This window comes from Sciurus carolinensis, chromosome 11 (genome assembly GCF_902686445.1).
Source record: "Sciurus carolinensis chromosome 11, mSciCar1.2, whole genome shotgun sequence".
Lineage (NCBI taxonomy): Eukaryota > Metazoa > Chordata > Mammalia > Rodentia > Sciuridae > Sciurus > Sciurus carolinensis.
The window spans coordinates 117,297,383-117,321,844 of NC_062223.1; the positions used below are offsets into that span (position 1 = coordinate 117,297,383).

Below are 24,462 nucleotides of genomic sequence, written 5' to 3' on the forward strand. Positions count from 1 at the left end.
AAGGCTGCTCAGGAGTGCTCTGGAATGCTCCAGAAAGCTCCTGCAAGCAGGGCAGCTCCAGGCAGACTCGAGCAGCCAACCACCCAGAAAAAGGAGCGGGGCAGAGAGATGGGTTGCTGGAGGCGGGCAGCTCTTGGGAGTTCCCCAGTCCTGCATGTTGGCCAAGGCAGGGGCTGGAGAAAGCACCCCCTCCAGTGCCCCAGAGCCCCCTGGGGACCCTCTGGCATCCCTTGTTCTCTGTGCTCCACAGGATCACAGAATAGACATTTTTATCCTTACGACCACACACATGCAGTCACCACTGTCCCGTCCTCTCAAGGCGACTGTCCTTCCAGTCTAGGAAGTTCCCAGACATGCTTCCTTCTCCTCTCCCCTAAAAGAGGGTGTCCCCTGTGCTGTTCTTGCCCCACTACTTGCCTTTATGCCTTCGAATGTCTTCTCACTTAACAAGTAATTTTAGGTGGCTGATTCCCCCAAGCGTACAAGAAAACCTCTTCGTGAACCTTATGTGACAATCAGCTTCTTGACTTCCCGTCTCTAAGGCTGATCTCTTTTCAAGCTGGGTACTGTTGCCCTTACAGCCTGGGGATGCTCCCTTCAGATGCCCCACAGATCTAGTCCTCATTCCTCACCGGACCTCTCAACCCCAACCCCACCTTCTCCCACTGGCCCCACTACTTGCTCTCGGTCACCAAAGTGAAGGCCACTTTGTGTGACTGTTCCTTCCAGACCCAGACACAAATCTCTTCTACTCTCTTGGTCTTGCCTCTCCTCTCCATGTCATGGTCCTCCTGTCCTCCTAATCCCTGACCTCTAGGAACTCTGGGCAGTCCAACTCTCAGAATGTTCATGAAGTTGCCACCTCAATGTGTGGGGTGGACAGAGCGCTGGAAGGGAGCCGGGAGGCTGGGCTCCAGTCCTGACCCCACCCTGCAGCTGCCTAGTGACCTTCACAAGTCACACCACCTCCCTGGCCCTGGCCTCCACACCTCCCTGAAGGAGCCCCTGGGGATTCAGGAAATACTCCAAAACCAGGCCAGGAACTTAATTCTATTCAGTGAGTCCACCCTTGGGTGCCATACGCTCCCTCCATGGGTCATTTTCCACCCTCACCGGGTGGGGTGCAGGAGAGGAGCATGGCCAGAGCCCCTACAGGAGATGCCACGTGGCCCTCAGAGGTCTTTGCACGCATCCTGACAGTGACCCCACTACATGGTCAACAGTGGGGAAACCGAGGCTCAGAATGGCAACAACTTGCTGAAGTCATGCCGCTGGCAGGAAGCAGGTGCTAGGGTGGGAATGCAAGGTGACAGCACGCTGCCCCCTCTCACGCAGCCCTCTACCTTGGCCACCCTGCCCTCGGCGGTTCCCTGCCACCTCTGCCACAGAATCCACACTCCTCAGCCTCCTGTTTAAAGCTCTCTGCTGTGTGGCTCCCAGGCCCCCAATGTGTATTCTCCCCTCTGGCTAGGCAGGGTCCCTTCCCTCCTCTTTCCGACCTTGACCACCTGGCCCCCTCGCTTCCAGTAGCTGTTCATCTGCTCTCTTCCCAGTCCAGGTCGGAACTGCTCCCCTGTCTTCCGGGTCTCCATCCCACCCCTACCCCCTGGCCCACGCAGCTGTCACCTCTTTCTCACAGTCTCACTCAAACACATTTGACCTGAGTTATTTCCAGCCACCATCTCTCCCAGGAGGTTGATCTCCCTAAGGACAGGGCAGTGTGACACGCACTCACTTTTGTACCCTGCTGAGTCCCCTGTGCTGGCCTCCTCCCATTCAACTGCTGAGCAGAGAGCCTGGGTATCTTTTCCAAAGAGGGAGAAATTGAAGGGTCCTGAATCCCTGAACATTGAACTGGCTGGATATCCATGGGCTGCTTTTTCCAATCAATATTTTCATGCTTTTTAAAATAACATTCAGAGAGTGAGATTTTGTGCCAGTAATTATGCCACATCTTGTTTGGTCCTATTAACTGGTGAGGTTGGGGTGAGATCTGATGGGGCACACGGGAGTTGAATGAGCGAACGTGTTCTATCCCAGCGGAAGAGCAGAGACTGAGCTCAGCTCGGTTAGCTCACTTGCCCAGGTAAGTGACACAGTAAGCAGCCCAGAGCTGCCCAAGCCCAGGCGCCTCTGCGTTCCACACTCTCAACCCAGCTGCCTCAAAGGGCCCTGGCTGCACCAAGACCCAAGGCCATTTGCAGGGGTGTCCCTGTGTGAATGTGGTAGCCGGGTGAGCATGGGGTGTCCTGTCCCCGATGCGTGCCCCCATGCCTGGGCCCTGTGCCACCTGCAACCACCAGATCCCGCCCCTGCTCCCTCCATTCGACTCACAGAGAAGGATGAGCGCGACCACGAGGGCGATGAGGAGGAGGATGCACCCGATGAGCGGCAGCTGCTTCTGGCCCTCCTGCCAGAACTTGGGCAAGCTGAGACCTAGGAGCAGGGCAGCAGGGGAGGGTGAGGCTGCTGGGGTGGAGTCTGGCACGGTGGAGGTGAAGGAAGCAAGGCTGGCCAGGAGGCCCCATTAGGACCTCTGCACCCAGAATATGCTACCACCCTCCTGATACCCACCCGTTTATGGGCTCCTCTGGGCCAGCCAGACCCTTTGCATATGTTCTCTGACTTTATTCTCACAGCATCCTTGTGAGCTGAGCCCATTTTATAGATGGGGAAACTGAGGTTCATGGAAATAAAATAACTTGCCCAAGTTTACTTGGCTAGTGAGCGGCAGGGCAGGGGTTCACATGCAGTGTGTCTGATTCCAAAGCCTACTCCACCAAAGTGCCTCACCCACTCTAAGACGCAAGACTGGGATGGTCCCCAAACCTCTTTGACTCGGAGGAGCCCAGCACAGGGGGCAACCTCAGTAGAGTGCAAAAATGAGGACACATCACACTGCCCTGTCCTTAGGGAGCTCAGACTCCTAGGAGGTGCAGAGGGGGCTGGAAATAACTCAGACCAAATGTGTCTGAGTGTGACGGTGAGGGAGAGATCTGGGGACCATGGTGGTCCTTCGAGTCAGATATCAACCGGGCCTGCTCGTACTGGGGTTGTGGTGGGCACGTCTGACGTCTGGGATGAGTGGGAATAGCTTCCTCAAAGGCACAGCCAGTCAGTCCCCAAGGCCAACATTATGACTTCCTAGAAGCCACAGTGTTGAAAGCTGGGGTGGAGGCGCCTGCCCGGTCAGATCCCTTCCTTTCCTCCTCCACTCACAGATGGGCCCACGGACCGTGACCTTGGTCTGCTGTAGACCCCAGCTTCCCCAGCGGACACACAGGACGGCCCAAGAAAACAGTCCCAGTCTCTAACCAGGAGCTCTTGCTCTTGAAATCAGCGCTCTCTCCAGCTGCGCAGCCTCCCATATTCCACGCTGCTTCAGTGGTCCCGGTTTCTCCACCCTCAAAACACTCTCTGTCCCCAGTGTTTCAGCGTCTCGGGTTTTCACGTGATGGTTCCTTTCTGCCTCTGTCTCCCCAGGTTCCTCGCAGCCCACCCCAGCCATGCCCAACATCATCGTCCCAGGGGTGTGAGGAGCAGAGGTGCCTGCTGAGGTCTCCTCTCACCCAGGCTGCTCCCTGCTCCTCCTGCCCTCTGCAGGTTTCCCCTTACCTGGGCTCTCTCCGCTGGCCCTGGTGGCTGGCGCTGGCCTGGCAGGAGATGCCCGGATGGGGACAGCCCCCACCGGTGTTGCTCTAACAAGATACACTCTTGTTGGAGAGGATGTCGTGGAGGCCGTCCTGGCTGACGATGACCCAGCGGACGACGACCTGGACGGGGAGGCCCGGGCTGGGGACGTCCTCGCTGGGGAAACATTCTACGAACAGAACAAAGGGCATCCTTCAGGCGGGGCCAGGGAGTGAATGCTCTGGGGCGAGCGGCTGGGGTGGTCAAGGACGCACCTGAGAAGACAAGGGTGAGCAAGGAGAGAATGAAAGTCCAGAGGCCCTGCTGGCCCCTGGCTCCACGACAGGGACTTGGGGAGGTGGGCAGAGGCAGCGGGCCACGTGCCAAGGGCTTGGGGCACCCACTTAGGCTGTGCCTGTTGAGGGAGGGTCAAAAGAAGGGTCCCTGGGATGCACACTCACGCTGAGATGTGGGAACGAGGAAATTCAGTCCCCTGTGGGGAAAGTGACCACCCACCTCACTTCTCTCCTTCATCCCCATCCTTTTCTTTCATGTGTGTGTTAGATTATAACATATTTAGATTATAACATATCGTCTCACTATGAGCTGTTGTGAAAAGGAAAGCACACTGCCTAAGAAAAGCCCTCAGCTGCCCCAACCTGGCTCCATCCTCAGCCCCACTCGGATCTCGCGCGTGCACGCACGCACACACACACTCACACTCACACACACATACACACACCCCAATCCACCAGGAACCTCAAGAGGCAAGATGCAAGAGTACAAGGCCTCGGCTGGGGTGTGGTTCCCCCATGCTTGGACAAGGTCCTTAAGTGGAGTGATTCTTAACTTATATTTACCATGTTAATTTATATGTACAGAAGATTGAAGGTGCTCTGAGTCCTTTATATATATTTACTCATTTAATCCTCTTAACAATCCTGTGAGGCAGGAACCATTATTATCCCTATTTTGCTCAGGGAGGAACAGGGATAGAGAGATGAAGCAACTTGATCAAGTTCTCAGAACTACAAAGCAGCAGAATCAGGACTTGAGCCCAAAACGTTGGGCTCCAAGGTTCCCCTTGGAGAGCTGCACCAAAGAAGGCAGTAGCTGCAACCTGAAGGGCAGAGAACTCTGGTGTTTCTCTTTTCTGGAAAGCCAGAGCTTTGGGGTGCTCTAAGTCCGGGAGAGGGAGCTGGTGGGGTTCAGGGAAGTGCTGAGTATCCTGGCTTGCTACCCATCAGCCTAGGTGTCTTCTCGCCTCCTTGTGCCTAGCAGAGGTCTCTCTGACCTCCCTCCTACCATCTCTGCCTCTTCTGTCCCCTCCCACGTCCCAGAGCAGGAACTGACCTGGCCCCGGAGCCACATCTGACAGTCATTGTAATATCTGCTGAGAACTGATTGGCTTCTCAGGAAGCGGCTTTCTTGTCCTGGGGACAGTGGAGCAGTGGAGGAAGCCCACCAGGACCTCCTGTGTGGGGACACAGGGTGGGGAGGGCATTGGATCTTGGGCCTCCATTTCCATCCCTCACCCACCACACGCTGAACATCCTTACAAAGCAGACCAGCTCCCCGTCTTCCTCCCTGCCACAAACGCCATTTTTAGTCTTGCTTTTAAAATTCCTTCTGGGAGTCAGAGGAAATCCATTTGGGTGGTGTCCTCATTGTTCTGGGGGCTGAGGGGTGAATTCAAGGAAGAATCTCCAGTTCCTGACTCGCCAGAGATACACATGGCTGCTGCTGCCCGGCCGAGCAGGGGCGCGCTTGGGCGTGTTTGGGGGACCTGAAGGTGGCCAGGCCAGAGCTGAGGTCGCCCTCTCATGGCCACTGTCTAGAGCCGGGATTTCCATGAAACAAAGACAGGTTAGACTTTCCACTCTCAGTGGAACAGGACTAGGGTTGGTGGCGGGGAGAGGTGGAAATAGGGGATGTCGATGGCCCTGGCTTGGTCAGGCAGACCCAGGTCCCAATCCTGAGTCTATGACTTAGTAGCAATGTGACTTTGGGCCAGCTCTTTCATTCTCTAAGCTTTTTTCTTCACTATAAAATACCCCTTAGGAGAGCCCTTGCGGGTGTCTGGCACACAGAAGTTACTAGAAAACGGCTGTTCCTCACCCCCTTGCCTTCAAGCACACTGCATCAACCATGCTTAGATCAACCGCCGCGTGGGGTGGGCTCATCTTGGGGAGGAAAAGAAGGACGCTGGCCGGGGTCAGGCCCCGCCCATGTAAGACCCTGAACTTCGCACCTGCTAGGGACCCTGGCACAACAGAACCTCCACTAACCCGCCGGGTCTCCTTCCTCGTAAGTTCATCTGTACATCTTCCTAACGTCAAGGGTATTTCCTAAAGCTCAATATAATAAAATACCACTCACTCCTCTGTACGGGCACTTTAGAGTTTACAATTGACATTCATGTCTGTGGCCTCATAAGTTTCTCATCCATCTCATCCTGAGAAGCTGATAATTCTAGGAGCCCATTTTGCAGATAAGTAAGTCAAGACTCGGAGCTAGATTACCAGAACCACATGCTCAGGATTCCACCCTGGCCTGCTTGCATGGTTCTCTGCCCCTCCTGAGTCAGGAGAGCCTCCTGGTGTGGTCTGCTTATGCTTAGGATGCTCATTTTGAATTTGGCATATAGCCAAAGAACTGGGACCTGGGGCCTGATAGGGCCAGCTGCTCCATTGGGGGCCCGGGTTTCCCACAGGGAAGATGGTCTCGTGGCACCTTCTGGCATAAGCCATGATTGGGCCCTGTGGCCTGCCAGGAGGGGGCAGAACATAGTGGCCTAGGGCAGCAGTGGTCATGGTTAGTCACTGTGCTGGAATCCAGTTATGTGACCCTGGTCAAGTGACTTCACCTTTTTAGTCTTGGCTTCCTTATCTGTGGGATACAGTTCGCCAAGCTCCACAGCACAGTTGTCATAGGTGATCTACACAAAGCACTCGCTAAAACGTAAGGGCTTGGGTGACATTGACTGTGTTGGGGGATTTTGTTCCTTGGTGGTTCAAGGGTGCTGGCCTTGAAATAGGTCTGCTTGAAAACGACCGTGTCATTTCTGACTGGTTTACCTCGGGCAAGTAACATGGAGCCCAGCAGAGCCTGGTTCCAAAGGTGTAAAATGGGCTTAATCTCACCTCCTTCCGCAGATAAATGGGGAATGTACGGGAAAGGTCCTGGTTCATAAATGTGTGTTAAACTGTAATAAAGTTATAGCCCACTGGGACTTTGCTCCATCCATTTCAACCCTATAACAGCTCTTTGGGTTTGGTATCATTAGCCCCATTTTACAGATACCGAAACCAAGGTCCAGGGAGGCTAGGATATGCCAGATTCACACACAAGGGAAGTGACACGGCTTGGATTCTAAGCAGGCCTGCCAGGAGCAAATAGGGTCTTGACCAGCAGTATGGCAAATGCCCAGGGGAACTCCCTTCATCTCTTCAGGTTGGTATTCACAAAGATTCACCTCCACTGTTTCCCTTGATTCTCACCAGGCTCCTAGTGAGCAAGCTGAGCAGGAAAGATTGTCCCCAGTTTCTACAAGAGGAACTGGGGCTCAGGGGGACTGAGGAGCAGGCCTACAACTCCCGACCCACCAGCCCCACCGAACCTCTAACACAATCTTGGAATTCCCAGGGAAGTGCTCGGGCTGTCTGCACCTGAACGTGACCCTGGGACCTGCCCCTGTCATGTGAGGGGTAGAAACAAAGGCCTGGAGGAGAGAGGGCTGAGAGGGTCACAGGGGGCGAGGCGCCGAGGAAGAGAGTGGGAAGATGGGGTGCATTCTGATGTTGGAGCAGTCAGGGGAAGACCAGGAGGAAGGTGTGGGGAGGCATGCTGGGAAGCTGGGACTCGCAGTCTTCAGCCCTGGTTTGGGCAGGGGGAGCCCTCTGCTGCCAGAGCTGGCAGGAGGCAGGTGAAGAGTGTTAGCCCCTCAGACCAAGGCAGTATCCAGAGCGAGGTCCTCCAAACCGTTCCCTGACTCTAGACCTGGACCCAAACATCGCAGGCCATTAGGAAGCATCTTCATCTTCAGGGGCCATCAGAATAAGAAATCCCTCTTTAGACATTTCATGGCCCGCCACCCCACCTTGCTGGAAGTTCTTCCTGATGTCTAACCTGCTATAGCACTAACTCTTTCCCTCCCTCAAGTCTTGAAAAGCAACTACTAAGATTTCATCCTCCTACCGACCCAGAGGCTTGACCTCACCCTGAGGGCAGATGCTTTGAGGAGGTGGGTAGCAGGAAAGGGAGGAGATTTCTTATCTAAGGTCCTGAGATACAAGGGGCGGAGCCAGGACCAGAAGCCAGGCCTCCCAAATCCTTGCTTTTGCCATAAGCACAAGATCCAGGAAAGGAACTCCCATGACCAAATCCCTGCTGTGCCCTGACTTCTCCACAATGTCCCCGCCACACCACCCACATGGGACCATGTGGACAAAGCAGAGCAGCAGCACCGGGTAACTCTGCACCTTTTTCCTGCCCATCAATCTTTCCTGGCCCTGCCTCTCCTCCTCACCTACCCTGGGGGCAGCCTCTGGGGCTATCCCTGGGGTAACATGGTTGTGAGCCCTTCCCCCACCACGAAAAGGGCCTGCACTCCAGGACACCACTGCTGCCACCTGACTGTGCCCTGGCAGCCCTCTGGGCTCCTGTTCAGAGAGTGTCTGGACCCTCCAAATACTCTGGGGCAGGAGGCAGCATGGGAGGCCACCAGGGCAAGGAAAGGAAGGGGCATCCAGGAAGAGAGCTGAGAACAGTTCCTGGCTCTAGGTTCTTTTCAAGCATTTCCCTGGACAGAAGTCTATGAGGATTATTATTCTCACTTTACAGACTAGGAAGTAGAGGCCTGAAACATCTGCTCTTGTTTGGGACTGGAGATTGAACCTAGGAGCAATTTACCACTGAGCTACATGTCCATCCCTTTTAATTTTTTATTTTGAGACAGAGTCTCACTAAGCTGCTTAGGGCCTAAATTACTAAATTACTGAGGCTGGCCTCAAACTTGTGATCCTCCTGCCTCAGCCTCCAAAGTTACTGGGATTACTATCCACTGTCCTGGCTAGATTCGAAATATTTGTGTGCTTTGCCTGGAGTTGTTCAGGTCTGTCTTATAGCAGACCAGGAATTTAAAAAAAAAACAACTAAATCCAGGGCCCCTTTCTTCTAGTCAGGTGCTCTCTATATTCAGTTTCCAGGGCTGGATTCTGCACCTCCAGGTGAGTGGGGAATTTTTATGGCTTCCTGTAGAGACTCTGCCCCTTGGACTCCTAACCTAGTGGGGGATGGGAGGTAGTTCACAAGCCCCTGAGAGTGTCCTGCCTTTGGCCTCCCCTGGGTCTCCTGTGAGCTCAGTCACTGAAGTCATGGAGGGGAGGAGCCCTCTGTCTGTGCTAAGCGATGTCACAGCCAGCTGATGGATGGCTTCATCTCTGGCTATGTGGTTGAGCTGTGGACGGAGCCCCAGCTTCTGCAAAGAGGCCGTTCCCCAGCCCCAGGCAGCAGCATGAGCTCTGTTACAGATGTGGTCCATCATAGCCCCAGGCAGACAGCTCTCCTGGTAGGCTCGAAGAATGTCCAGCGGCCATGGTGGAAACAGTGATGACACACAGCCTGAGGCCCATTGGGTCCCTCCAGGTCCAGTCGAAGCTCCGTCCTTGGGGACGTCCTTTCATAAAGCTACTATCCCCCAGCCCCCGTGTGGGGAGGCTGTGCACTTCAGACTGTCCAAGCTGGGAGGAATTTGAAAACTCTCCTGTCCAAGCCCGTCAGTAAGGCAGTGAAGGTCCAGAAAGGCTCAGTGGCTTGCTGAAGATCACACAGCCTGTTAGTGATGGTGGCAGGACGAGACGCTCAATCCTCTGGCCACAGTCTTGGACCGTCCCATGACACTGTGCTCACCCACAGCCTGTCCCTCACCATTCTCCAGAGGGGAAAGACCTTTCCCCAGATGTAGGCCTCAGATACATGGCCTCTTCCCCAGTGACTCTGAATATCAAGGACTTCCAAAGGGGTGGGCGCAGGCAGGACCATAGGCTGGGACCCCGGCACTCTGGGCTAGGCAGGAAGAGGCAGCCCCCACCAGGAGCACTAGAAGGACCAAAAGGGACAGGAAAGAGCTCCCTTTGACACAACCTAAAATTCTTCCCTGCCTATGGGACACTGAGGACCCCGTGGGCTGACCACATCCAGTGTGGACCGACTGGACTGGGCTGGGCTCAGGAGGTTGATGGCTTCTGTCCCTCCTCACAGCGAAGTCAGCGTCCCTGTGCCTTCGGGCTCAGGGGCTCTCTGCTCTCCTCTCGTACCCTGAACCTGGAGTTCTTAGAAAGCAGGCAAATTCGCCACTGCCTCCTTGCGCAGGCACCTGTGTCCACACACACCCACACGTTAGCCTCAGGAACCCCACGGGGTGTGTGTCCCACTGAGCTTCAGACTAAGGAGCCTGAGCCATGAGGCCTCGTACGCCCGGTGTGGGGTGCTCAGGGCTCTTGCTTCTGCCGCTAGCCAGCTGTGTGACTGGGGACAGTCACATCCCTCTGAGTCTCAGCTCTTCCTGGATACAGTGAAGGGGTTGGACAATAGCAGTTTTCCAAGAGCATCATGGAGGTGCTGTGGAGACCAGTGACAAAGGCCGAGGAGGTGCTCTGAGCCCTTTTCCAGCCTCGAACAAGAAAATTCACCATTTAGTTTTATACAGCGTCCTCGCCGTAAGATTTCACTTGAGGCACTTCCTACAAAGAACCTGGAAATGACCAGGTGAGCATAAGGTTCCTTCGTCTGGGATCCCTGTACACACTGCAGAGCCTGGGAGGGCCCTTCGGAGCAGAGCAAGCCCCTCCCTGCCCATTCATGCATCAGATGCTTCCAGGAACACGCAGTGCTCACTACTGCCAAGAAAGTTATATTTCCTGTCTCAGTTTCTCCCTGCGTCTGTGCCTTTCCTCTCTGCCAACATTGGGCTGGTGACACAGCTCAGGGCTGGGCATGGTGGGGGTCCCCAGCAGAGCAGTCAGCCTCCAGCTGGGGCTGCCAAGGTCTCCCCTTGGCTGACGAGCTGGCTCCCTGTGTGCCTTCCCTCTAGCCTGCCCACCAGCTCCCTGCCCACCTGCTCAATCCACCCCATTGTTGCTATGCCAAGAGGAAGCTGTGTTGCCAAAACAAGACACTTAAGTTAAGAGGCCATTGTTCTATCAACCAGCCTTCCCGCCCAGCACCCAGCCTGGAACCTGGGTACACTCTCCCACACACCTGTGCGCCCATTTGCCAAGTCACAGAGGACAATTCAGGGGAAGGAAGGCAGGGCGTGCCAGGCCGAGGACTGCTCAGGACCAACATCAGCATGAAGCGGGTCTCAGGTGGGGGTTGTGTACCTACAGGGGCAAAGGGCGGAGCTTCGGAGGTGCCTGCATTTTGGGCCTGGGGGTGGCAAGGGCAACCGAGTCTACGGACCTGCCATCTTGGGAACCTGCCCAGCTCGCCCTGGGGAAGCTGCCTCATCCTGGGTAGTCCTGGATCTCACTAATCTGGAGCATGTGTGGTGTCAGGTGATTTAGAACTAGCATAAAAAAATAGGAATTCCCAGCATAAGAAAATCTGTCCCACAAAGGATGGTTGCTTTATCAACGGGTGCACTTCAGTCTTTCTTTAATAAGTATTGCACATTTCTTAGCATTAAAGAATGTGACCCGCTTTGGAAAAGCACAAAACTATGCACCATTGGGAAGAGCAGATGCATCTATCCAGTGTGGCACCCTGGCAATCCCATTCTCTGTGATTGCAGTCACGGCCATGGAACCAGAAAGGGAGCTCCGGAGGAAGTCTGTCCAGCCCTCTTCTTTGGGAGGTGGGGAAACTGAGATGTAGAGAGAAGATATTTGTCCAAATATAGAGGAGCCAGGATTAGACCCCAGAGGGTGACAAGGATGATGGCGATGATAATAGTAGTTCCTGACACTGTGGATATATCTGCATCTCTATTAATGTTGGATGTTATTCTAGAAAGACTTGTTTTTTGTTGTTTTTTTGTTTTTTAGTGTTGGACTCATTTATTTTTCCGTACTTTTTATTGGTGCATTATAGTTGTACATAATGGTGGCACTTACTGTTACATATTCTTACATGCACACAATATAAAAGTATCTATTCTGAGACTCCTTAATGTAGGTGCTGTTATTATTCCATTTTACAGATGAAGAAACTAAGGTACAGGGAGTTTTAGAAGTACTCACAGCCTGGAACTTGGTCAGTTCTCTGTCCACCACAGCATGCAACTTTTGTTTGGTTTTGGGTTTTTGTTGGTGTTTTGTTTGTTTATTTGGTTAGTTGTTTGTTTTTGAGACAGGGTCTCGCTAAACTGCTCAGGCTGGCCTCCAACTTGCAATCCTCCTGCCTCGGCCTCCCAAGTAGCTGGGACCAGAGGCCTGCAAACTGCACCTGTCTCACCTTTGCTTTTGAATGTGGAGAAACTGAGAGCCTTCTCCACCCCTTTTCCGAGATCCTTCTGAAGATATAGTTTCTCCCACAGGAGAGTCATCGGACTCATGCCCATTGACCACCATCTTCCTCGCTAGGTTTTGGAGCAGAAGTACAAAAACTGCAAAGCATCTTTCTGTAATAAAACCCTCAGGGAGAAGGCTCGGCCTTACAGGATCAGCCTCTCCCAGGCCACTCCCATCCCATCCCTCTCAATGAATACACTGCACAAGAGATTAACAGCCCAACTCTAGCTTCCCCTGTCCTCACCCCAGGCTTACTCTCTTGGGAAGTCCACCTAAGACCAGAGGACAAACTTAAAATCCTCCAATAAGGATGGAATGGATCACTGCTTTCATTTCAAGATAAATTCTGACAATGTCCCTTCCAAAATGATCATGTCCCTACCATCCCTTTGGACATTTACGTAATAATTAGAAGTTCTTCATTTTCCATCAAAAGTGAAAAGTCATTCTCCATCCTTTGTCCCTCCAGCAACCTTCCGCACAGGTTCCTGACTCTGGAGACGTGGACCTCTTAGGTGAGCACCACCCCATCCCCCTGCCCCAGGAACAGGCCCTTCCATCCTCCTCCGCTGTGACCACAGCCACCCTTTAGATAGCTCAGCCCTTCTCTTTAGGTGCAGGGACCATCAAATTTAGACTTCCAGCAAGCTACCCAGGTGGATACCATTGCTGTGACCGTGGGTTCATATTCTCCAGGCTTCCAACAAAACTCCATTCTGTCCTGTATGCCATTCTTTCTGTTTGCCAGAGACTCCATTGAGTCCCAGAGGCCTGAGATCAAAGGACCTTGGTGAGGTGGAGACAAGAGCCAAAGAGACCAGAGGGCAGGGGAGGCAGCTTGAGGAAGAAGAGTCAAGAGGGAGCTAAAAGATTGGTGGGAGAAATGATAGTAAAGCTTCCAGAAACACGTCTGGAGTTCAGAATTAACTACAAGCCAACTCCAGGCTGGAACACAGAATGAATTGATCTTTCTCAAATCTAGGCCGGCCCATCCTTCCTAGAGTTCCAGATTCTACCATGTCGGGAAACGATAAAGAATATGGAGAGGAGCATAAAACAAGACCTGAGAAGCCAGAGCTGTTACAAAGCAGAGGCACAGCTGAAACCTTGGGAAAGCTTCACGTGTCTGTAACTGGCTCTTTCCCCCAAACAGAGGACAGCCTAGCTGCTCTCTACCACCCTCAAGAGCAGAAAAGAAAAAGAACTCAGTTGTAACAGAAGGAATTGTGGTTAGACACAAGGAAGGATTTCCCAAGATGAGGGTTATTGAGTCCCAAAATAAGTGACTAAGCTTGGTTGAAAAATTCCCTTGAAAATCTTTTTTTTTTTTTTTTTTTTTTTTTTGGTGCTGGGAATTGAACCCAGGGCCTTATGCATGCTAGGCAAGCACTTTACCAACTGAGCCATATCCCCAGCCCCCCTTGAAAATCTTAAATGCACACAGAAAGTCATACTTTTCTGGGAAGCTTTAGGAGTCTAGCTAGAGAGTTAAACAAGGTAGACTTGAAGATCAATTAAGATGCTCTTGATTCTCAAACCAGCAAAAATTAGGTTAGACTAGATTAGATTGGCAACCAGCAAAGTTGACCACTTAACAGCATCCATAACCTGGCCATACAGCCCACGGGTCACAAAGAGGGGCTCAGCCACACAGTCCTAGCTGATCAGACCCCCACATCCCATCAGCTTCTCCCCGCCCCCCAGTAGCAGCTCCCAGAGATCATGATAAAAATGAGGCCGAGGGATCCTAGTCCCAAGTAGCTCTCCACCAGAAGAGGCATGACTGCCCCCAAAACCAGAGGCACCCGGCCCGGCGACTCACCTGGCTCCTGCCCGCCCCGTCCCTCGGCAGGGGGAGGATCGGCCAGTGGAGCCCACACTCACACTTACCCTGCGGCCGTCCCTCTCCATGGCCTCCCAGGGATGAGTCTTCAGGCTCAGCTGATGCCGAGAGGAAGATCCATGTTGGCCCCAGCTTCCCAGGCATGTGGGGAAAAGGAGGTTGAGGGCCGAGGGCCGGCCCCACAAATCGGGCGGGGAGGCCGCTGGATGTGAGGTAATCCCGAGTATAAACAAGGCAGAACTTGCCGGACCTGTCCCTCCGCCCTCCCTGGCCATCCCAGTTACTCAGCGAATACCGGGAGAGTGGCGCTACCTCTGCTCCTGAAACTGCCCCCACAGAGGCAGCTGGAGGGCGCTGGCCTGCCTCCTTCAGAGGACCAAGGAGGCCCCATGAGATGGCCGAGCCCCCCTAACAGATGCGCCAGATCGGCGATGATCCTGATCCCCCAGGGGACATCCACCGCCAGGGACAGAGCCCCACCGAGGGCAGGACAGTGCGAAGCTTCATGTCCAAACCCCACATCAGGGCAGGTGGTAATATTTTTTCTGAATCCTATGAAATTATTTCTGTGAAAACTCTTGATGAAGACATTAAAATCATATGGCTTTAATTAGGCACATAATGAATTGCTTCCTTCCAAAACAATAAAATTTATGAAACAACACATCAAAGTCAATTAAAATAAAACACATAAATATCTGAATGGAAACCGTTCCAAGAAATATTGGGCTGACTCATGATCCCACACCTGCGCCCCATTCTGATCCTCAGAGTCAAAAGGAAGAGCTTCTTGCACCAAACCCTGCGGGGTTCTGCAGAGGAATGCAGGACAAGGGGTTGGGGATGAGCTGGGGGGTCCAATTAGGAGTGCAACAGTGTCCACCATCTGGGGTGCTAAGATTTTTAGTGCAAGGGAAGCTAAGAGACCTTTCTGGTGGTTCAGTCTTGTCATTTTACAGATGAAGAGACAGAGGGCCAGAGAGACTGCAGAATCTGCACAAGTCACCAGAAACAAACAACAATGGCAATAATAATAAGATGCTGGCTGTCCTGTGAAATGCTTTACATATGTCTTTTATGGGTTCATTCAACAAATATTTGTTGAGTGTCTGGCCCTACTTTAGGGATTCCATAAAAATCAACATGGCTGCAGAATGGTCAAAAAGAGAGCTCTCATCTTTTCTAAGCATTAGAGATTTTTCTGGCAGGGGTAAATAGCACACAGGCATGAAACCAGGAACTGGATCTGACTGAGGGAAGAATTTTCTGAAATCTAATAATACTTTGCAAGGTTTGAGAAATACTAGATGAGCCACTTTGCCTACTGACCAGGACGTTCCAATGTACTTTAAAAAATTTATGCCAACTGCAGTGATGCCTGCCTGTAATCCCAGCAACTCAAGGAGGCTGAGGCAGGAGGATTGCAAGTTCAAAGTCAGCCTCAGCAACTTAGTGAGACCCTAAGTAACTCAGCAAGACCCTGTCTCAACATAAAAAAATAAACAGGGCCTTGGACGTGGCTCAGTGGTTAAGTGCCCCTGGGTTCAATTCCCAGTGCCAAAATTAATTAATTAATTCATTAATTAATTAATAATCACCCTAGCTTGAGCCAGTTTCCTATTGTTGAACTTACCTCAAGCCTATTTATCTTCCCCAAAGAATGCTTCCAGTCAAGGACCCTGGTTTCTGCACATGTATTCTACACCTGAATAAAACTCTTTGCTTTTATTTCAGTCTTTGATTTCTTGGTTTATAATAGGTGCTTGGGACACAATAGTCAAGACCCAGGTCTGATGGCACTAGCATTGGGGTCGGGGGGAGGCAGACAAAAATCAATAAACCAATCAAACAGTACATTAGTGAGATGTGCAATAGAGGAATAGAGAAGGGATGGGATCAAGAAAGTGGAGGATGCAGTCACAATTTGAAACATGGTATCCAGGGATGACCTCTCAGGTGAGCACTGAGCAAAGACTTACATTTAATAAAATAGAAACTTCTAGCTCAGAGTGGAAACCATCTGCTCCACCTTAGGGTAGTGAGGGACATCTAAGGTAGAGGCAGAGGCTGGAGGAAAGAACTTCTGGAAGGCCCAGGCAAGCTCTCCAGGGGCTCTAATTTTGTGACACTGGTTCCCTGGCTTTCCAAGAAAGCAGAATTGGCCACAGGTCACATCTCCTACCAGCCCTCCGTGCCCCAGCAGAGGGACCCTTCCCACTGGTCATCTGGTCCTGCAGACAGACCAACCTTTGACCTCCACTCTCCCTCTTCCCTCTTCAGCCACCAGGGAGCCTCAAGGCTGTCCCTGACCCTGGGCATCCATAGGCTAGGCCTGAGGGTCCTCACTTTGTCCCCTAAGCAGGTCGCTTCCTCTGAGGGTCAGCCTCAGCCTCTTTCTGTGAAGGTCTCACTATCCTCTGGAAAGAGCTCAGGCTTGGGGTTCTGGGTGAGACAGGGGGAAAGACTCAGGGTACAACTATGTGATCCTAAAGGTCTGTAGATCCACCATGCAGAAAATGGGTTTCACACATCAGACTGGAGAGCGTGTCTGGCACTGGGCACTGGCTAGGCCCTAAAGAGATACTGGTTTTTTTTCACACTTTTCCTTGTTTCCCAACAGAAACACAAGTTGGCCTGTCCTGGAGGCCTTGTTGACAGAGCCGCCAGCCCCATGCAGAATCCCTCAGAATCACTTCAGCTCCACAGGCCTTGGCTGCTCTGCACCAGGCCTACAGAGCTGTTGGGGGGAACAGAAAGGCCGGGACCTGCATCAAATTCTTTGCTGGCAGTTTTCCTATTTCCAGAGTGGAAGGTACGGGGGGTAGGCTTGAAGAGCTGGACTCTCCCCCAGCAGAACTGGTCTTGGAAGCCTCCCCTGCCCCTGACTTCTGCACCTGACCTTGGCCTGGCTCTGCTCTTTTCTGGTTCCCTTCCTCCCATCTCTTTGGCCTCCTGCCTGACTGCACAACCCTAGTCTTCTTCTGACTGACCCTTTCCTTGACTTTGCTCCCCTCCTGCCTTGATGGCTGCCTTCCTCCCTCCAGATCCCTGGCTGCCTTCTGGAATGATACCAGGCAGGCCCTCGGCCTTCAATACTCCCACTAGGGCCACCACACCAGCAGCACCTGGCACCTGCCTGTTACCTCCCTGTATGGGGACCCCAGACCAGCAACGGGGCCATCCACAACCCCACCTTCTGGTTATTTCCATCTGGGATGGAAGCAGTTTTCCATAAAAAAATATGCCAGCCATGCAAACAAGCATGTGCCTCATGACATCTGACTCCCCTGCCCCCAAATAGTGAAGGAACCCTCAGTACCATTTTGAAATGAAACCCCCAGTTTCTGTCCCAGCTGCCTCTCTCTGAGGCCCAGGAATCCCTTCCTAGCAGGGACCCAGAGCTCTTGGTTATTCTGTCCCCAACCTTGTCATCTTCTCCTTGTCTCCTGCTTGAGATAAGGCTCTTCTTTTGGAGTCCTTCATTAGCCTTGCTCCCAAGTCACCTCCCCAACTCCTTCCTTGGAGCTCCCCGGTATCCTTCTCTCCTTTGCATCTTGCTTCTGAGCTTCTCCATCACTCAGAGCACAGTGAGCTTCCCTCCAGGCCTGAGGGTGACCAGGACACAGACCACACACCTAGAGGCCAGATAGGGCAGGGAGGAGACCCTGACCCACCTTGGAGAGACTGGGTTGCAAGTAGTCACCCTCTGGGCCTGAGCTAGCATATCTCCCCCAAACCGCTCTTCCCAGCCCCAGGCAAGGGCCTGTCTCTCCCACCCCGCTCAACTGCCGGGTAGTTCTAGATCTCTGGATCCTGGTTCTAGCCGCCCTTCTTACCCCAAGTCTGCCGAAGGTCAGTAGATGCTGCCTAAGGTGCTTGGCAGAGGCACTCCCGGCTACTGTGAGGGGAAGCCTGGAGGTGCAGCGATTTTTTTTTCAAGCTGAGAGATAATAGCACAGGCGCCTAAGCAGAGACCTTGTCCCTAGCTGGCCTCTCGGTCCACCCTAAGGAAAGTTTATGGGGGATGCTACTGGTGAGGCAGCTTTAAAGTTCAAGCAGATACTGGGCCTGTCAACTGGGTAGTAGGATAGGGAGGAAGAAAGGACACCCAGGAGGGGAAGCCAGAAAATAAACTTGGCCAAAGGACCACTAGTGATTCCACCAGTGATTCTAGAATCCTAAACTGAGGAGACATGATATTGTTCTTGGCCATGGAGTTTGCTGCTCTGTGTTCTGTTCAAAAGAATAAGGGCAAAAAGGGACAAGGACCCGTTTTTTCCCCCTCAATTGGCATTGTTATCATTGCATCATCAAAAATCCACAGTTAGTGGGGATAAATCAGGGAAGACACCCCAGCAGGACTCCTGGCGACCCTTGCACACACAGGCCCCACTTCCCTGGAGCGTGGGCAGAGAGAGGCTGGGCCTGACCCCCAGGACCTCCCAGGCCAGAGCAGCTGAAGGAATCCTCTGTGACACAGCTTCCTGGTAGCGGCCCGGCTGTGCCCAGGTGGCTCCAGGCAGTGGAAAATACCATCCCCCATCTGGGTTGCGTTCTGAGTGTGGAACTACCGCCTCTTTCCAAAGAAGAAGTTGACGCAGTTGCCCTTCCTTGTGATTCACCCGCAAGTCTTGGGCTCCTCGTTCCCCTCTATGGGGACTCAGGGCAGAAGTCAAATCACACTTCCTCATAACAGCCATTCTCATACTTGAGGGCAATAGTTTGGTGACCCTTTGAGTGGGTGGCTTTTCAGTGAACACACCCCAGTCCTTTGCTTGCTCCTGAGGTGAGGCAGATGCAGGTTTCCTCACCTCTGTGAGTTTCTCCATGGGCTCCATAATTCTCCTGCACGGGGGTCCCAAGGAGCCCCATAGCCATATTTACACAGACTCCCCCGCTCTGTAGATAAAGCCTACCAGGTGGTCACTGGAAATAATCAGAACGTTGCTACTAATTTTTCTACAAAATGAAGCAGCTGCAGACAGATCAGAGATGCTGCCGGTCAGGCAGGGCTTAAGCCCAGCAGAGCAAACACGAGCCCAGCTGCATGCAGCGGAGTGACATATTCACAGAGTATAGAGGGTGAGTGACGGCTTCCTACTGTGACCAGGAGAATCACATCCAGACAGGAGTGTCTTCAACTCCTGATGATCCAGTGGAGAAGGATTTCTGGAGGAAGAGGCGAGATTCCAACACACAGGCAGTGAGACAGGCTGAACCCCTAGGGCTGTCATTCAGACATTCAGAACAGACTCGGAGGCCAGATGGCCTTGGAATCAGGCTCTTCCACGCACTGCAGGTCGTTTTCCTTCTCTGAGGTGCTTGAGACCAAAAGCATTTTGAGTTTTAGTTTTTTTTTTCTGATTTTGGAATATTTGCATATACATAGTGAGATATCTTGGGGATGGGCCCTAGTCAAATCATGAAATTCATATATGTTTCACATACACCTTGCACATATAGCTCAACAGTCATTTTATACATTGTTTTTAATGCTCCTGCATTTTGAATGTGACCCATGATGTGAGGTCAGGTGGGAAATTCCAGGTGTGACATCCCTGTCAGCATTCAAAAAACTTCAGATTTGAGAACATTTTAGATTTTGGAGTCTTGGATTAGGGATGCTCAACCTATACCTCTGTGTCCTTGGAATTTATTTGATCTGTAAAATGAAAATAAGTGTTCCTCTCAAATACAGTACGTATTCATTCAATGAAATCATTTGTATGACACATTTGACACAAGACCTGCTACATAGTGTCCACTAGGATACTAGGAAGAGGTGTGTGTGTGTGTGTGTATGTGTGTGTGTGTGTGTGCGTGTGGTTTAAGCAACAGATAGTAGCTTGAGCAGAAAAGGAGGGTGTTAAGTTGTGTGCTTGGTGGCCAAAGCCCAAGAAGAAGGATTCTTTGCTGCAGATTTGGTGAGAAAACTCTCAGTCTGAGGGACGGGGCTTTTGTTGGGATTCCTAATTCTAAGCAGTGTGATTCTTCTTGGTGTGCCCAGATATCAGCTTCATCATCCTAAAAAGTGAGACCCCATTCACTTTTGGAGAGGGACTCTCGGAGAAGAGAGTCAAAGGTAATCAGGAGGCCTGGAGCTCCTTGCCAAAGAGTTGGAAAACTGGGGATCGAAAGGAGGAAACAGAATCACAGTTTGAGAAAGAAGAAATTGCCCCTGATGATTGTCTGTAAGACAAGGAATGGAAGGATGGTCAGAAACCAGAGAAAACCCGAAGCCAGGTGTCATTCTAATATATGATTTCCCATGGGTAAAAACAAAAAGGACGCCAGGAAACAGCAAGCCACATTTGCAAAGCACTGGCACATAGATTACTTAATTCTGTCCCCAGAATGTCTTTTCATGTGGTTACCATTACTCTGCCCATTTTAAACAAGGAAGCAAAGACTCAAAGAAAAGGACTTTCAATATCAACAGCTTATAAAGACAGGAGCTTAATCTCAAATCCACATTTTCTGCCTTTTCTTCTATGTTCTTCCCAGGGCAGTGGCAGTTGTAACAGAGAGGTGTAATGGGTCATTCCATTTTTAAATTTTCTTTAATGTCACTCTACTAGTTTGATAACAAATTTTAAAATATCAAATTTGGACATTCTTGTTAGAACCTTTATCTATACTCTTTGCAACTGAGAAGGAATACTTTATTTTGATGCAATTCTTTCCTTAGGTTCATTTCTCAAGTGCTTCAGGTGTGTTTTTATCAGAGTAGGTGATAAGGATGAAATCACTGCAGGTGAACTCCTGCAGGTCCCCAGATTAAACATGTTGTGTTTTGCCAATTGTCACCCAAAGAAAAACATATCATTTGCTCAGTGAAAGGAAAATGTTCTGCATTTTGATTTTTTTTTCTTTTTGCATGTGAATGATTAAAAAAGATTCAGCTGGGTACAGTGGCACACACCTGTAATCCCAGTTATTCGTGAGGCTGAAGCAGGAGGATCAAAAGTTTGGGGCCAGCCTGGGCAACTTAGTGAGACCTTGTCTTAACATAAAAAATAAAAAGGACAGGGGATGTGGATCAGTGGGTGAGTGTGCCTAGATTTAATCCCTAGTTCTTCAACCAGTAAGTAAAGTCAATTAAAATTGAGATTAAAAAGATGAAAAGTTGCCCAGACGTTAAACCTGGTTGACATGAGAAACTTCAGATATTTGAGCATGCAATTATATTGTTCCATTTCTCTTATAGAATATTTAGAATTTGGGAATAAAGAACCTATTTTTCCCACTCCTGGAAGACTTCTCCATTTAGAACGAATTCATCTAAAGGAATATGATTTCTCTATGCACATAGAGAAGTTGAGTGAACACTGAGGTCATTTCTTAACTCAAACACTTCTATTTCTGCTCTGGTTCTCTGTGCAATCAGCATCCTTTGACCCGGCTGAATCCAACTCGGACTGGGTAGAAAAGTTTGTACATGTTGAGCCAGGCACACAGGCAACCAGGACAAAGAGGCCATTTCCAGCAGAGGCACCTTCAGCGATGTCTTCAGCACTAAGACACTGAGCACAAGCTATTAAGACCCAGAATATCACGTTTGCAAAGCACTTTCTCTTCCTTATCTCATCTGGCCCTTAGGATAACCCTCCAAGGTAGACAGGACAGGTAACATTTTCTCTAATACCCAGAGAAACTTGATAACTTGCCCCAGGCCCCAGGGCTGCTGGTTTGGCTTAGCCTGGCTGCAATCAAATTATCTCCAAAGCTGTGACCTGAAAAACATCAGTGGCACATTCCAAGCAGCCTCAGAACCCTTTGTAACTAGGATCAATAGAAACTGTATGAAGATATGAACACTTGCCTTGAACCTGACTCTATTTCCAACCTGTGGCACTGAATAGGAAAAATGTGTCTTGACCTTTGTCCAGTCCTGGCTCGGCTGCTTCCCAGAAGTAGACCTGATACAATTCCTTCACTTGAGTTCTCTGATCTGGCAAAGATAAGTCTGCTCTGCTCTGTCTGCCCCTTAGAGACCAGATGATGGTGTGAGATGGCTCTTGGGGAACCCTGAAGTACGTAGAGGACTTTGGACATTATTACTCTAAGTATAAAACTCTGCAAATGGATCTGTCTTCAAATTGTCTTCACTCGATGCTTTTGAGTTCTAAGATGTTCCCTCTTGTTTGTGTCAGAATTCAGTTCAGCTTTTGAGCTGTATAGATTCAGTGTTTTCCTTCTCTGGCCAGACACAGTAGCACACACCTTTAATCCCAGCAGCTCGGGAGACCGAGGTAGAAGGGTCGTGAGTTCAAAGTCAACCTCAGCAACTTAGTGAGGCACTAAGCAACTCAGTGAGACCCTGTCTCTAAATAAAATATAAAAAAGTTCTGGAAATGTGGTTCAGTGGTTGAGAGACCCAGGGTTTAATAACCAGTACAAAAAAGCAAACAAAAAAATGTTTTCCTTCTTTGCCCTAGTTTTCCTATACAGAGGGATGGATCTTCCTAGTAGCTCCTGATGCAGACCCTGTAATCATGGAAGCACCAACTGAGGAGAATATCCAAGGGGAGGATAAGGTTTCCAGTGAAATTCCAAACTCCTCCCTGAAAACATTCAGCTTCCATTGGTCTTTGGGGCTGTGGCTGCCTTTGAGCTACCACTGCTATACTGCACCCAAAACCATCTGTCAGAACTCCAAGACCCTAACCTTGAGTCAAAATAGAAGGTCAGGACCATGGCCCTACAATACAGCATGGATCGCATGCTCCTTGCCACTTTAGCAAATCAAAGCTCACCCACTCATCCTCTGAACTTTGCTTAATTTTTGTACATTCCATAAACAACTGTACTGTGTGCCTGCCATTTTGCAGTTATGACTTGGGTCACTGAAATAGGGCAGGTAAGGGACAGCAGTCTGTTCCTGTCCTCATGGACACAGTGTTGAGTGCAGAGCCTCGTTCTCCTTTGTCCCTGCCCTGCTCACCTGGGAATTTTGCTATCAAAAAAATAACAGCTAATATTTATCAGACCCTCCTCATGTGAATGTCTTAGTTGTTACATCAATCTTGTGAGTAAATATTATTTTTATTCCCATTTTACAGATGAAGAAACAACGGAGGCTCGGAAAGGGTAATTTTGCCTAGGACCACACAGTCAGTTGGTAAGTACAGGAAATGGGGTTGAATCCAAATCTGTTTGACTTATGAAACTGTTTTTAATGTTATTCTGTGCCTCTGTACAGTCTCCCAATGCAATGTCAACTTCAGAGTTGACATTCAACTGGTGTTAGTCATTCTGTTTTCCAGAAAATTCACAAAACCTTCAATAAGGTCTATCCAGGCCTGGGGAGAACTACTTGACAATTCTCTGGTACAGAGAAGATTCTAATTTTCTCTGTGGTTTGCTCTCTGTTTTAAACAAGTTCCTAATCTGTAAGGCAATATAACATAGTGGTTAAGAACATAAATTAGGTTATGGTTAAAAAATTAAAAAGCCATCTTATGTTGGAATTTCTAGTTATATTACTTACAAACTTACTATCTGAATCTCAGTTTCTTCATTAATAAAATGGGGAGAATAATACCTTTCCCATGGGGTTGTAAGCATTAAATGAATCAAGAAAAATGGTAACATGTTACTTGACAACTTTTTTCTTAATCACAATTTTTTCAGTATTTTGGGGTATTGAATCTTTTCAACATATTTGGAAAGTCTAAACCAAAGATGGCAAACTGACAGCTATCCAACTGGATTAATAGATATAATTCATTCAATTTGGACAGTGTTCATTTGTCTCAATTAATTTCCAACATTTAAAAATCCAACTATTAAAAATCCAAGGAAGCTGGGTATGGTGGCACATGCCTATAATCCCAGTGACTCAGGTGACTGAGGCAGGAGGTTAGCAAGTTTGGGGCCAGCCTGGGCAACTTAGTAAGACCCTGTCTCAAAATTTCAAAAAGCATTGGGAATGTAGTGAAATGGTAAAATGATCCTGAGTTCTATATCCAGTACCAAAAAATAAATAAATAAATAAAGGAAATATATATGGTCTTCATACTGACATTGACCATAATATGCACTTGATACTCACTAATCTATTGATACAATTCTTTTGCATCCCCTCACAATGTTTATCACAAATCTAAGCAATCAGTTAGTCAATCAACAAGTCTTTATTGAATCTCTACTATGTGCCAAACAGGAGTTGCTTCATACTAAATTGCTTCCACTGATCTCCCCATCACAAAGAAAACTTGCTATGTCCTCCTACAAAATAACCTCAGTCGAATGAGTCATGGCTCTACACTCTTGAGATAGTTCTTAAGTCACACATCAGTTCTTCAAAGTAACCAGAAAGAGCCTGGATTTCTAGACTTACAGAATGAAGGCAGATGGGCAGTGGTTGGCTGAGGCCTCTGTGTCTGAGTCAGGTAGACCTGAATTTGAACACAGGCTCCGTGACATGGAAGGTTTGTGACGTGGAGCAAATAATTGATTTGACTCCTCTGAACCTCA

The 24,462-nt window shown here is 50.1% G+C and overlaps 1 protein-coding gene across 2 annotated transcripts in view; it reads right to left on the reverse strand.

Moving 5' to 3' along the window:
• Positions 1–14,183, reverse strand: part of Tmprss13 (transmembrane serine protease 13) — a 29,873-nt gene extending 15,690 nt beyond the window's left edge. For both annotated transcript variants that reach the window (XM_047515709.1, XM_047515708.1), the window contains exons 1-3: positions 14,031–14,183; positions 3,616–3,820; positions 2,335–2,436 (exon numbers count right to left, since the gene is read on the reverse strand). In XM_047515709.1, the coding sequence (XP_047371665.1) occupies positions 2,335–2,436; positions 3,616–3,820; positions 14,031–14,051 (328 nt within the window). In that variant the 5' untranslated portion in view covers positions 14,052–14,183. The remainder of the gene's footprint in view (positions 1–2,334; positions 2,437–3,615; positions 3,821–14,030) is intronic.
• Positions 14,184–24,462: the final 10,279 nt, after the last annotated feature.